A 14467-nucleotide genomic window follows, 5' to 3' on the forward strand; every position below is an offset into this window, starting at 1 on the left:
GGCTTTCTCAAAGCTAGCACTCTACCACTTGGGCCACAGCACCACTTCTGGCTTTTGTTGTGTATGTGGTATATCAAGGAATCGAACCTAGGGCTTCATGAATGCTAGGCAAGCACTTTTACCACTAGGCCATGCTGCTGACCCTAAAATTTTTTTTTTTTTTTGCCAGTCCTGGGCTTGGGCTCAGCGTCTGAGCACTGTCCTTGGACTTTCTCAAGGCTAGAGCTCTACCACTTGAGCCTCAGCACCACTTCCAGCTTTTTTCTATGTATGTGGTACCGAGGAATCGAACCCGGGTCTTTGTGCATGCTAGGCAAGCACTCTACCACTAGGCCAAACTCCCGGCCTAATTTTTTTTTTTTAAAGCCTTAACTAAAAAAAGATTGGGCCATGGCTTAAGTAGTACAGCCAATCAAGTGCAAGGCCCTGAGTTCAAACTCCAATGATGCCAAAAATTAAAAGTTAAAAAATAGTGCATTAGCAATAAGACTGGGGCTTAAATCCAGATAAATTCAGCTGAAATTTTGTCTCAATACACATCTGCCAAAGTATCATTGCTGGGCTTTCTTCAAGCCAAAAGGGCTGCTAATACCAATCTCAGTAGTGACCAAGGTTAACAGCAAGGGCTTAGAAAAGCAATTAGGCCAATCACACAAAAGAAACCAAAAGAAAACTTAAACAGTGTAATAAGCTCAATTTTTAAAAATCTTTATGCTAGAGGTTACTCTAGAAAATGGGAATTGGGGATTGGCTTAAGGATAGGAAAGTAGCCTTGAGCTGAAGAGCTCAGGGACAGTGCCCAGGTCCAGGGGTAGCGTGGCAGCCTTGAGCTGAAGAGTTCATGGACAGTGCCCAGGCCAAGTTCAAGCCTCATGACCCACTAAAATTAAATCTTTATGCTAAGCCAGGTGCAATGGTACATGGCTGCAATACTAGCTACTCAGGAGGCTGAAATCTGAGGATCAAGGTTCAAAGCCAGTTCAGCCACAAAAGGACCTGAGACTTTAATCTTCAATTAACCTCCAGAAAACAGGAAGTAGGGCTTGGCTCAGGGTAGGGCGGTAGCCTAGAGCTGAAGAGCTCAGGGATAGTGCCCAGGCCAAGTTCAAGCCCCATGACCCATTAAAAAAAAAAATCTTTATGCTATCATATATACACCAGATAGATATGCATCTATGTATAAATGTGTAAGTATGTATGTGTGTATATATATATTTACTACCCTACCTTACCTCATTCCATTTTGCAATTTGTCACTCACATCACTGCCAGATTTTTCCATTATAATTTAACTTCATAGAATCATTTACCAATTTTATCAAGACTTGATAATAAAGGCAATAACATCTACCAAACATATTCACATGTTTAAAGGTAAGGTTGTATCTAGGTTCAATTCCTAGCACCAGAAACAAACAAATTAAGGACGTGAATAAGCAGAAATAAAGTTAAGGGGTAATTAAGCACATTCCCTGAAGTGAAGCTAGTATTAAGATGTGTCCACAGTACAAAAACATACAAGAAGAGCTCAGTGGGTAGGGTGCCTGTATAGAATGGACCAGGCCCTGTATTAGTACTATAAAAAAAGACCTACTGGATTTCAAATCTTTAGTAAGAAAAAAAAATAATGTAAAATATCTTATTAATAAACTTGGTATTAGCTGGTTGCTGGTACCTCATACCTAAAATCCTAGCTACTAAGAAGACGGACTAGAAGATTCACAGTTCGAAGCCAGTCCAGCAGAAAAGTCCATGAGACTCCACCTCTAAAATCACCAGCCAATAAAACAGGGCTGGAAGTATGGCTGAAGTAGTGAAGCACCAGCTGAGCAAGCAAACCAAGTAAGCATGCAAGGCCCTAAGTTCAAACACCAAGACCACCAAGAAAAAAAAATCTGTATTTATTATATGTTAAAATAAATGTGGATACCAGAAATTTTTGAATTATATATATGGCTAAAATTAAATTCCTACTTCATAGGGCTGCTGTATTATTAATATTGAACACAAAAGGCAAAGCAATGAATAGAAGAGAGTTTTTAGGAGTCCTTTTCTATAGATGTACACCAATACACAAGTAATTTTATTCCAGGCCTTTGTTTATTATCTTTAAAGATGAGGTTTGAAAATAATAGTAAATCTTGGATACAACACCCAAGTCCTGGTTCTCATACTGCTTTACAGGTACTTAAAGAAATCCAACTTTCCTCTCTGAAATGTGGTGTGCTCCAACATTTAAAAGAAAGCCAAGCAAAATTTAGACTTCCACAACTTCATCAAAGCACATCTTTTGGCCAAAACTTATTTTCATAGAAATGAATACTTACTCTGAGTCTAACGCACCCTCTTCGAGAGCCTCTCATCATTTTGTCCTTGGACTAAAAGAAAAATAAACAATTAATGAGTAAAAGGTTTAACAGACTGATAAATTGTTGTTTGACTATCTGGGGATTAAAACAAGATTATAATAGTACCTATTCCCTTTCCCAGAAGAAATCACTCAGTAAATATTTTTAACAAAATGGTTTCATTTATACATAGTCTAACTTAATCACAGAGCTTTATACATGTCTTTAATGTGACAGGCTAAACTATAATTGTTACTCCTTTTTCACATTCCTTAATTTTAGACCAGTGTTCTGATATTTTAGTCACAGAATCACTTAGAAGGCTAAGATAAGAATGATCTAGAGGATTAAGAATTGCTCTCAGATGATGCAAAGGCAGAGAGGGCTAACCCTTTAAGAAACAATACTCTAACATGTGAGACTCTTTATCTCCAATTAACCACTAGAAAATGGGGAATGGGACTGAAGCTCAAGGGGTAGGGTTCAAGCCCCATGACCCCCCACATACACAAAAAAAGTGGGGGAGGGGCTGAGAGTTTGGCCTAGTGGTAGGAGTGCTTGCCTAGAATGCACAAAGACCAGGGTTTGATTTCTCAGTATCACATACATAGAAAAAAGACTGAAATGGTGCTGTGGTTCAAGTGGTAGAGCTGTAGCCTTGAAAAAGCCCAAGGACAGTGTCCAGGCCCTGAGTTCAAGGCCCAGGACTGGCAAAAAAAGAAAGGAAAGAAGGAAGGAAGGAAGGAAGGAAGGAAGGAAGGAAGGAAGGAAGGAAGGAAGGAAGGAAGGAAGGAAAAGAAAAGAAAGAAAGAAAGAAAGAAAGAGAAAAAGAAAGGGAAAGAAAGGAAGGAAGGAAGGAAGGAAGGAAGGAAGGAAGGAAGGAAGGAAGGAAGAGAAAGAAAGAAAGAAAGAAAGAAAGAAAGAAAGAAAGAAAGAAAGAAAGAAGAAAACCAGTAGAGGCACTGTGGTTCAATGGGTAGGAAGGCAGCCTTGAGCTGAAGAGCTCAGGGACAGAGTTCAAGCTCCATAACAACTGCCCACACCCCCCAAAAAGAAAAACAAATACAGAAAGAAAACACATTTCGTGTCTGTGGTAGGGATCACGGGGCTTGAACTCTGGGCCTTGAGCTCTTCAGCTCAAAGCTACCACCCTACTCCTTGAACCACTGTCCCACTTCGTTTTCTAGTGATTAATTGGAGATGAGTATCACGTTAGTGCCCAGGCTGGCTTTGAACCACAATCCTCAGATCTCAGCCTCCTGAGTAGCTAGGATTACAGGCATGAGCCACCGGGCCCAGCAAAGAAAATACATTTTATATAAAAATCCTAATTACTGAGCAAGACCAAAACATTCTAATAGTTAATTTAAAAAAAAAAAAAAGAAAGAAAGAAAAGAAAACAGTTAAGAAAAGTCCTTAAGCAGCCGGGAGCATAGCCTCATGGTAGAGTGCTTGCCTAGCATGCACAAACCCTAGGTTCCTTAAGAACTTAATTGCTCTTTTACCTAACCTACTTCCCTCCAACAATACCCTATATTAAATCTTCCCTCCAAAATGGTAAAGACAATAGAAAAATAATTAGGTTAGGAAATGGGTGATGATGATGATATTTGAATAAAGAGCAAACACAAGCAAGGTAAGAACAAATATTTCCATCCTGATCTTCTCCAACTAGAACATAAATTTATTTTAAATATAGTACAGAAAATAGGGCCAGAAAGGTACCATAATTCTACTAATGGTACCATTACTAGAATTATGAATTAGGAAGCTGAAGGAGATAATTAAAATAAATGTAACTCAGAAATAAGCAAGTCCAGAATGTGAGACATTCTTCAAAATAACTAAGAATGGTAACACAAAACAAAAATAAAAACTGCTACTATGAATAAAAGTATAAAGGGTTGGAGGCTGCAGAAAATTCCCTGACATAGAAAGCAGTGACAAAGGGTTCAAGTTTCAATCTTGGACCGGGGAGTACAAGGATCAGTTTAGTGGAAGGTCATTCTAAGAGAAAAGGCCATTCTAAGTCAAGGGAACCCTCAGAACTGGCAAAGACTAGGCAAATACTTTTTTGTTTGCATGTGGTATGTGCCAGACTTGGGGCTTGAAACTCAGGTTCTTGGGTGCTGTCCCTCAATTTTTTTGCTCACGGCTAGTACTCTACACCACTTGAGCCACAGCTCCACTTCTAGCTTCTTCAAGGTTAACTAGAAGAGTTTCACTGACTTTTCTGTTCCAGGTAGCTTCAAACAAAGTCTCAGATCTCAGCCACCTGAGTAGATAGGATTATAGACATGAGTCACTGCTGCAGTGTAGCAAAGACTTTATTTTCCTATTCATAGAAGTAGACTTAAGGCCACAGCACAGAGGACATAAAAAGAGAGATAAAGCTGAAAGACTGAAGGAGGCTGAGGTAGAAAGATTGTAAGTTCTAAGACCATCTGTGTCACATAAGCATCTTGTTTCAGAAACTATTACAGGGACCCCTAAAGGGTCTGAAAAAATACATATAAATTGAGTATTTTAAGCAAATTCAGTTTTTCAGTAACTAACAGAGTTACTAAAAATGTACCAGAAAGCAAAACATTCCCTATGGTCTGTGTTAGAAAAATAGTAGCAATGGGCCAGGAGTTTGGCCTAGTAGTAGAGTGCATGCCTAGCGTGCACAAAGACCAGGGTTCGATGCCTCGGTACCACATACATATATAGAAAAAAGCCAGAAGTGGTGCTGTGGCTCAAGTGGTAGAACTCTAGCCTTGAGAAAGTCCAAGGACAGTGCTCGGGCCCCCAGCTCAAGCCCAGGTCTGGCAAAAAAAAAAAAAAAAGAAAAATAGCAATAAACATGGGGATGTGAGGAAAAACAGAATGTTGATAGCTAGAAACAATGGTAGATTTTCTCTCATGAGGCCCTCTCCACGACAGGCACGTCACGTACAGGTAGTTAGCTAATTTGATTATGGGGCCAATTCAAGTCCTAGCAGATATATACTTGTTAATATTTTTCTCCAACTCTGAGTTGCCTTTTTCACTATTGGGGGTGGGGAGGGTACTGGAATTTGAACTCAGGCCTAGAGACTATCACTTAAGCTATACCCCCAGCATGCTTTATTTTCCAGTTTCAAGCTGTTTGCTCAGCTGGCCTCTGACTGTAATCTTCCTGCCTACCTCCTCCTTTATACATATAGGGTTACAGGCATGCACATGTCAGCCTGTTTGTTGAGATAGGGGGTCTCACTTTTTTTTTTTTTTTTGCCTGTCTTTGAACTGCTATCTTCCCCCAATGTTTGAGTGGCCACAAACCATACCATCAGCCTCTTTTCACTTTTTTCTTTTAATTCTTTTTTTGCCAGTACTGGTTTGTGAACTTAGCACATGGGTTATTTCGTTTTTTCATTCAAGGCTGGCACTCTACCACTTGAGCCACTTTTTGGTGGATAATTGGAGACCAGTGTTTCATAGACTTTGCTGCCCAGGGTAACTCTGAACTGAGATTCTCAGCTCTTAGCCTCCTGAGTAGCTAGGACTACAGGTGTGTGCCATCAATGCCCAGCTTAATTTTTTTGTATTAATTGGTAGGGATGGGGTCTTGCCTTTTTTGTGGAGAGAAGCCTGAGCTGTCCTCATCATTATACTCCCAATCTCAGCCTCCCAGTAGCAGCCATTACAGGCAAGTACCAAATGTCCACCTAATCAGCTGGTGTGCTACATATTATACAACATATCTTCCACTCCAGCTATTTATCAAATGCTATCTTGCAAGCATTCTGTGTGAAGAAAATAAACTGCAAGGACTGAATTCCAGTCCTTTTTTTGCCAGGCCTGGGGCTTCAACTCAGGGCCTGAACACTGTCCTTGCACTTTCCTCAAGGCAAGTGCTCTACCACTTGAGCCACAGCACTACTTCTGGTACTGAGGAACTGAACCCGGGTCTTCATGCATGCTAGGCAAGCTCTCTACCACTAGGCCAAACTCCTGGCCCTCCAGGTGATTCTTGTACAAACATGAATTAATATGACAAGGCTCACTTGGCTGATCCTGAGATATCAACCAGACCAGTATGAACAAGACTTTTTACCCCTTACCCAAAAAACCTGATGCTTAAGATAGTATCCAGACAGCAGACCTGGGGCTACTGTACCTTTTTCTATTCCTTCCACTAAGGCTGCCTTTTACCACTACTCATTTCTTTAATTGACAATGTTAGGACAGGTATCTGAGCCTAGCCGTTGGGATTCTCAGAATTGGAACTTTTGCCCTAACTTTTGCCCTAAATTCCAGAAACAGTTTAGCCTGCTTTTTGTTGCTATAACAAAATGCCTGAGACTTAGTAATTCACAATGAATAGAACTGTATTTTCTCACAGCTCCAGGGGCTAAGAAGACCAATATCAAGGAATTAGCAGAAAGGTCCCTACTACATGCCAAGTGAAAGTTGCAAGAACTTGCATAGTGGAAGGGTAAAGAAGAGGGCAAATCTACTCTAAGAATCCATCTTTAAACTGGTTGTGGTGGCTCACACCTGTAATCCTAGCTACTCAGGAGGCTGAGATCTGAGGATTGAGGTTCCAAGCCAGCCAGGGCAATAAAGACCAGGAGACTCTTGTCTCCAATTAACCACGGAAACTGGAAGTAGTACTGAGACTCAAGGTGTAGGGCAGTAACCTTGAGCTGAAGAGCTCAGGGCAGTGCCCAGGCCCAGAGTTCAAGCCCCATGACTCACACGCACACACAAAAAGAAACTAAAGGAAAAGAATCCATCTTTAGAAGATCATTTATCTTCCCACTTCCCAACACTGTTTCATTGGGCTCAGTGTATGCATGTATAACAGTACTGCAGATTAAAATCACATTCTCCCTTTGTTTTTTCACTCAAGGCTGGCATTCTACCACTTGACCCACTTCTGGAATTTAGTGTTTAACATGAATTCTGAGCATCATGTTCAAGCCACAGCAGTGACCAATAGGCAGTTATTGTTGGAAGAAAGAACTCTACTTTAACCTGAACTCTAACCTAAGTGACCTAGGAAAACTGAGAAGTTGAGATCTGCAATAACAGTCAAATCAGAGGATCCAGCCAAGTTAAGAATCTTGAAAGGATTAGAATATCCAGCAGAGGGAACTTCAGAAAAATAGCAGACTTGCTCTCCCATTCTCTTTAGGCTTATTTAAAATTTTCAAAATTTTCTCCATTCTCTCACTACACATGTTTCTCAAGCACATCTTATTAGGTTTTCTCATAGGTATTTCAAATTCAACAAGCTTACAGTAATTCATGAACCTATTTCTCCTCCACTCAAAGTCTTCTCCCCTTTTTTTTGCCAGTCATGGGGCTTGAATTCAGGGCCTAGGTCACTGTCCCTTAGCTTCTGTAGCTCAAGGCTAGCAGTCCTACCACTTGAGTCACATCACCACTTCTGGCTTTTTCTGTATATGTGGTACTGAGGAAGTGAACCCAGAGTTTCCTGCATGCTAGAAAAGCAGTCTACTACTAGGCTACATTCCCAGCCCAAATTCCCTTATTTCTGTTCCTTAAAAAAATCATTTAACCCAGGAGCTGGGAGTTTGGCCCAGTAGTAGAGTGCTTGCTTAGCATGCAAGAAGACCCAGGTTTATTCCTCGATACCACATAGTAGTAAGTGGGAAGTGGTGCTGTGGCTCAAACGGTAGAGCACTAACCTTGAGGAAAGCCCAGGGACAGTGCTCAGGGCCTGAGTTCAAGCCCCAGGACTGGCAAAAAAAAAAAAATCATTTAACCCAGCCAGGTGCTAGTGGCTCATGCCTGTAATACTAGCTACTCAGGAAGCTGAGAACTGAGGATTGCAGTTTGAAGCCAGCCTAGGCAGGAAAGTCTATGAGACTTTTATCTCTCCAATTAACCCCCCAAAAAACAGAAATGGTGCTGGGCTCAAAGTGGTAGAGCTCTCCTCGCTACTTGGACCATCAACGACAGATAAAAAGGAAGGGAATACACCAGGCAAACTAACCTATAAAGACATGTGAAATAGACGTTGAAGTCTGCAGTACACACGTACACATACACACACACACACCTATGTATATACATCCATCTATATAGACATGTGGGGAGGTTCTAGAGCTTGAACACAGGGTCTTATGCTCTTGCTTAGCTTTTTCTGGTGCTCTACCATTTGAATCATGCCTCTACTTCTGGTTTTTCCTAATAACTAGAGGTAAGAATCTCTTGTATTTGTCTACTTGTGTTGGCTTTGACCCACAATCCTCAGATCAGGGAATCACCAGTGCCAAGCACAAATATCTTAAAATCATCTTCAAGAGATAGAGAGGATGCTGGGAGCGGTGGCACAGATATCTTAAAATCATCTTCAAGAGATAGAGAGGATGCTGGGAGTGGTTGCTCACCCCTGTGATCCTAGCTACTCAGGAGGCTGAGAGCTGAGGATCTTGGTGTAAAGCCAGCCTGGGCACTAAAGTCCATGAGACTCATCACCAATTAACCACTAGAAAATAGGAAGTGGGGCTGTGGCTCAAGGGGTAAGGTAGTAGTCTTGAGCTGAAGAGCTCAGGGACAGTGCCCAGGCCCAGAGTTCAAGCCCCACAACTGACAAAAAAAAAAAGTGCAGTAATATTATATGAGCAATGGATTGTAGCAGTCACCATTACTAAGTATCACAAAGTACTATAACAAGACAGAAAGAACAGAACTAGAACTAGATGGCCAGAATAGAAGTTGTGTTGATCCAATGATCCAAAACTTAAATGATCCAAAACTTAGATCTATTTAATTCTTGTAATAGGTATGCCTCTAATATAGAGCTACTATATTTTCTTATCAATGTCTGATGTCATTAAATTTTCTTGTCATTAAATTTTCTTGTCAATATCTGATGTCATTAAATATGTATAACATGATCCCTTAAGGTCTGCTGCTGTTTATAAATTTGGCATGTTCTATAGCCTACTAACAACAGTTAAGTGCACTAATGCTCTAGTCAGATAACCTAAAGGCTCAGTCTTTTTTCTGTTATGAATTAATAAATGAAAGCATGGCTTGTATAACATGACTACAAAGGACATTTAATAAATATTACTATATCAAACACGGATAAAAAAAAATCTAAAGTTTGTCAGTTGTGGGGCTTGAACTCTGGGCCTGGGGCCTATCCCTGAGCTCTTCAGCTCAAGGCTACTGCCCTACCGCTGAAGCCACAGCACAACTTCCAAACATTAGATTTTTGTTAACATTACTTTATATGCTAGGAACTACTAATGTCTTAAATGTGATAGCATTTAATGCTCACAATGATCTTATGATACAAGTTCATTTATTATAGCCACTTTATAACTGTGAAACTCAGATGGTTTAATGTACTTGCTCATGAACTCACAGATACTAGGAGAGACAGATTTTCAACCCAGGTACAACCCAAGTACTCATTCACACTGCATTTATACCATAATCACTATAAGCCTGGCTAATTTATTCCTTCTTTCAAGTTTCTCTGAGCCACAGGAGATGAATTCAGTGAAGTGAATTCTCAGCATTACTCAAAAACTGGTAGCCCCACCATCCGAACTGTCTTTGGCATGCAAATTCTTAGGTCACTAGATTACCAATACAACTCTCCACCACTTGTTACAAAACCCTTTGGTTGTATTCAGAAAGGTAATATACATAAAAACCATACGTTATATTGGTGAAGTCATACCTGCAGTGAGGACTAGAATAACAAGCATTTAATCTTACAAGCAAATTAACACTAAATACTGCAATAACCAACCCCCCACATATAATATGTATATATACATAATGTGTGTATACATTTATATGTATATATGTGTATGTTTGTGTGTGTATGATAGGTTATAAATAGCCATACATTAGTTCAAGTCGGACTTTGCTTCCCAATGGGTGTGTCTTAAATTTAGGACGGGTGGGGCGGGGGATAAAAACTGTTTTAGAATAAAAAACTTTAAGTATCTCAGCCAGGAGTTTGTCCTAGTGGTAGAGTGCTTACCTAGCATACACAAAGACCCAGGTTTGATTCCTCAGTACCATATATACAGGAAAAAAAAAAAAAGAGCTGCAAATGATGCTGTGGCTCAAGTAGTAGAGCCCTATTGAGAAAGCCCAAAGACAGTGCTCAAGCCCTGAGTTCAAGCCCCAGGAATGGCAAAAAAAAAAAAAAAAAAAAAAAAAAAAAAAACTTAAACTTTTGAATAAAGTATTGAAATCCTGTATTTTGATCAAGTGGTAAATTACACTGTAAAGTGCCAGCAGGTTTTTTAGAGTTTTTTGTGGGTTATGAGGCTTGTACTCTGGGTCTGGGCGCTGTCCTTGAGCTCTTCAGCTCAAGGCTACAGCCCTACCCCTTGAGCCACAGTCCCACTTTTTGCTTTCTAGTGAGTAATTGGAGATAAGAGTCTCAGGTTCTTTGGTGCCTGAGCTGGCTTTGAACCGAGATCCTCAGATCTCAGCCTCCTTAGTAGCTTGGATTATAGGCATGAGCCATTGAGACAGGCAGCCAGCAGATCTTTGTTTTGTTTTTCTGCAGTGGTGAGGATCAAACCTGAGGCCTCTTACATGTTGTACTTGTGCAGTCCTTTCAGGTTTGTTTTGGTATATGTATTTAAAAAAAAAAATCTGGGGGCCGGGAGTTTGGCCTAGTGGTAGAGTGCTTGCCTTGCACGCATGAAGACCTGGGTTCGATTCCTTGGTACCACATACATAGAAAAAAAAAAAGCCAGAAGTGGTGCTGAGGCTCAAGTGATAGAGAAAGTCCAAGGACAGTGCTCAAGCCCTAAGCTCAAGCCCAGGACTGGCAGCAAAAAAAAAAAATCTCCTTCCTTCTTTTCCTTTAAAAACTTTCCTTTTTTGAGACAGTCTCTCACTGTGGCCTTAATCATCATGTCTCAGCTACTTCAGTGTTAGGATTGCAGGTACGTACCACATCTGGTATTTAAAACGGATGATTTATCTTTTAGGTCAAAATTTCAAGGCTAAGCGATCAGTGAAAAGAATCATGTTCACAGTCATATGATTAAGGTTTTTGTATCCTTCATAAAGTTAAGTATTAAATACTAAATAGCAGCCCAAGTTATACAAATTACTTATACCACATTAGTAACATGCTAGAGCTCAATGCAGATTTGTTTTGCTCTGTTTATCAAATATTGCCCAAAATGCTAAATATTGATTGATATTTTCCCAAGAGTTGTTTGAGGGAAACAATGAGGGAATGTTAAATTCCAAGTGGTTTGTGTTTAAATATTAATACTTCTTCCACCAAACTGTGAAATTATTTATCATTCAATTTTTATTCTTATAAATTGCCTGAGGGCCTTTTTCCTTATTTGGAAAAGACCAGGGCCCCAAAATAAGACTATGAAAAGAGCAGGAAGAGTACTCAAAGCATTTAAAGAAAATAGAAAAATGTATGTAAAACAGAAATATAGCCAGAAGTATGAAATTTCTGATGCTTTGTCCTAATTCCAAGATCCATTCAATCCAAGTGCTTAATTTAGCTTAGAGTCATGTTCCAAAATTTCTTGTTCAAGTTACATTTAGGACTCAAGATAAATTTTTAAGCCATTAAATTTGATTCCCAAGATAACTAGAAAAAAAATTTGAAATACTGTAATAAAAATACCAAAAAGGTAGGGAGAGGGGGACAAAAACATGAGAAAGGGTATCAATGTTCAAGACGTAATGCACTCACTACCTGACAAACTGTAACAACTCTATATATTACCCCAACAATAAAATACAATTTAAAAAGAAAAATATACCAAAATATAAACTCAAACCCTGTCAAAGAATTTTTTTTCTTAAATTTCTCTCAAACATTGGTGCTTAATGAAAAATATAATTAAGAGAGAATAAGTAGGTCAAGAATTCAAGAGCTACACCAAAGCAATTAAGAAATTTTCAAGGACTTATGAAGCTAATTATCTACAAGAAACATACTTCACTTTATAATCAAAGAAAAAATACTTTGTTATAAGGCAATTTGAAAACACTCATTTTTCTATCAGTTCTAATTTTTTATTAAAAGGTTTCATTAACACTCATTTTTTACATCATATTTCAAATGCCATGTTTAACAAACTATCAGTTCTAATTTAACTTAAGTATTTATGGACTTCCAAAAGAGGAAAGCTGGAAGGAGGTGGAGGCCAGCTTAGGCTACCTAGCATGAACTTGTCTGTCTCTTCCAAAGGAAAAAAAAGGAAAGCAGAAGTTGAAAGTTAAAAATTCAAATACAACAACAGTAAGTCCAAATTAGTCTAATAAGACAATCCTTTATAATAAAATAAAGAAGGAAAACAACTCATTAGGATTGGCCATTGGTTTCCTTTTGGCTATCAACAGCAGTACTTTCTTAGTCTATGCATGTTTTTGGTTTTGCTTGGATTACCTATTATCCAGTTGAAAATCGAATCCTAGGACCAACTGCTTCCTAAGCATCTTTAAGCTTAATAATTTTACTTTTTTTCTACTTAATAATTTTACTTTTTTTCTACAAATTATCACCATCAATAAGACTGCTCCAACCAACAAAAAAGATTCCATGTGATTCTACATGGTCTGGATGATCAACAACCATTGTTAATATAAACTCATCTGAATTTTACATAAGCAATAAAAGCATATTTGCTATTAGCATGTTCTGTCAATCTTACAATTCCAGCAGCCATTTGCATTTCACCATTAAGATAAGTTTGGAAGGCCTTCACTAGAATAATGTGCTACACTGCAGGGCCTGAAGATTATAATGTTCAAATAAAGAATGTATAAAGATACGCTTCATTACTTAAAACATATAAACTGAGGGCTGGGAGTTTGGCCTAGTGGTAGAGTGCTTGCCTAGCATGCACAAAGACTCAGGATCAATTCCTCAGTCCCACATACATAGAAAAAAGCCGGAAATGGTGCTGAGGCTCAAGTGGTAGAGCTCTAGCTTTGAGAAAGTCCAAGGACAGTACTCAGGCCCTGAGCTCAAGCCCAGGACTGGGAAAAAAAAATTATATATATACATATATATATATAAACTGATTAAATGTCCAAAAGAATCATGAGAAACTCTCAGAAAATTTAGAAAAATGAATATAGAGTATTCAAGAAAGTTGAGAGATAAAATTTTCACTGATTCTACTGATATCACTATCACCTTAAAAGATTACTTTCTTTTCTTCAGGTTATTTAGATTATATAGCACAGGATTTTTGTTTTATTGCTTTAACAATTCTAAAGCTACTCCATTAGATTTGGACTACAGGTTGAACACCTCTAATTCAGAAATTTGAAATTCACAATGTTATGCAGTCTGAGCATCAGCATGACTCTACAAGTAGAAAATTTCACACTTTACCTCATGTGATATGTCATAGTCAAACTAAAAATATTACATTAAGTTTCTTTATTCTGTGTGTAAAGGTATAAAACATTAATGAATTTTGTGTTTAGACTTGGGTCTCAGCCCCAAAGTATCTCATTACATATGCAAAATTCCAAAATCCAAAAAAATCTAAAAACAAGTCTGATCCTTAGTATTTCAGATAAGGTATATTCAACCAGTACTAAGAAATACTTTATAGGAGCTGGGTGCAGTGGCTCATGCCTATAATCCTAGTTACTCAGGAGGCTGAGGTCTGAGGATCAAGGTTCAAAGCCAGCCTGTACACTAAAGAATGTGAGACTCATCTCCAATTAACCACTTGAAAATGGGAGATGGGGCTGTGGCTCAAGGGGTTGGGTGGTAGCCTTGAGCTGAGCTCAGGGATAGCGCCCAGGCCCAGAGTTCAAGCCCCATAACCCACACAGAAAAAAACAAACAAACAAACTTGGAAGTTCAATAAAAAATCATATTTGAGAAGCTTACAGGTGTGAACTACCCGGCACTCAACAAAAGCGTATTTGAAAGATTCAAAAATAGTGTACTGGTGTGGCAGTACATACCTGTAATTCCAGCATTTGGGGGCCTGAGGCAGGAGGATCATGAGATTGAGGCCAGCTTGAACTACATATCAAAACTCTATCTAAAACAAACAAGAGGAGCTGGGAATTTGGCCTACTGGTAGAGTGATTGCCTAGCGTGCATGAAGACCTGGGTTCAATTCAAACATACATAGAAAAAG

The 14467-nt window shown here is 39.0% G+C and overlaps 1 protein-coding gene across 6 annotated transcripts in view; it reads right to left on the reverse strand.

The window, feature by feature from the left end:
• The window catches only part of Osbpl9 (oxysterol binding protein like 9), a 105101-nt gene that overhangs the window by 81730 nt on the left and 8904 nt on the right, over positions 1-14467 (reverse strand). For all 6 annotated transcript variants that reach the window (XM_090334857.1, XM_090334855.1, XM_090334854.1 and 3 more), the window contains exon 2: positions 2328-2378. In XM_090334857.1, coding sequence (XP_090190983.1) covers positions 2328-2378 — 51 coding nt within the window. The remainder of the gene's footprint in view (positions 1-2327; positions 2379-14467) is intronic.

Source organism: Megascapheus bottae, chromosome 6 (assembly GCF_031878675.1).
Source record: "Megascapheus bottae isolate mThoBot1 chromosome 6, mThoBot2.hap1, whole genome shotgun sequence".
Lineage (NCBI taxonomy): Eukaryota > Metazoa > Chordata > Mammalia > Rodentia > Geomyidae > Megascapheus > Megascapheus bottae.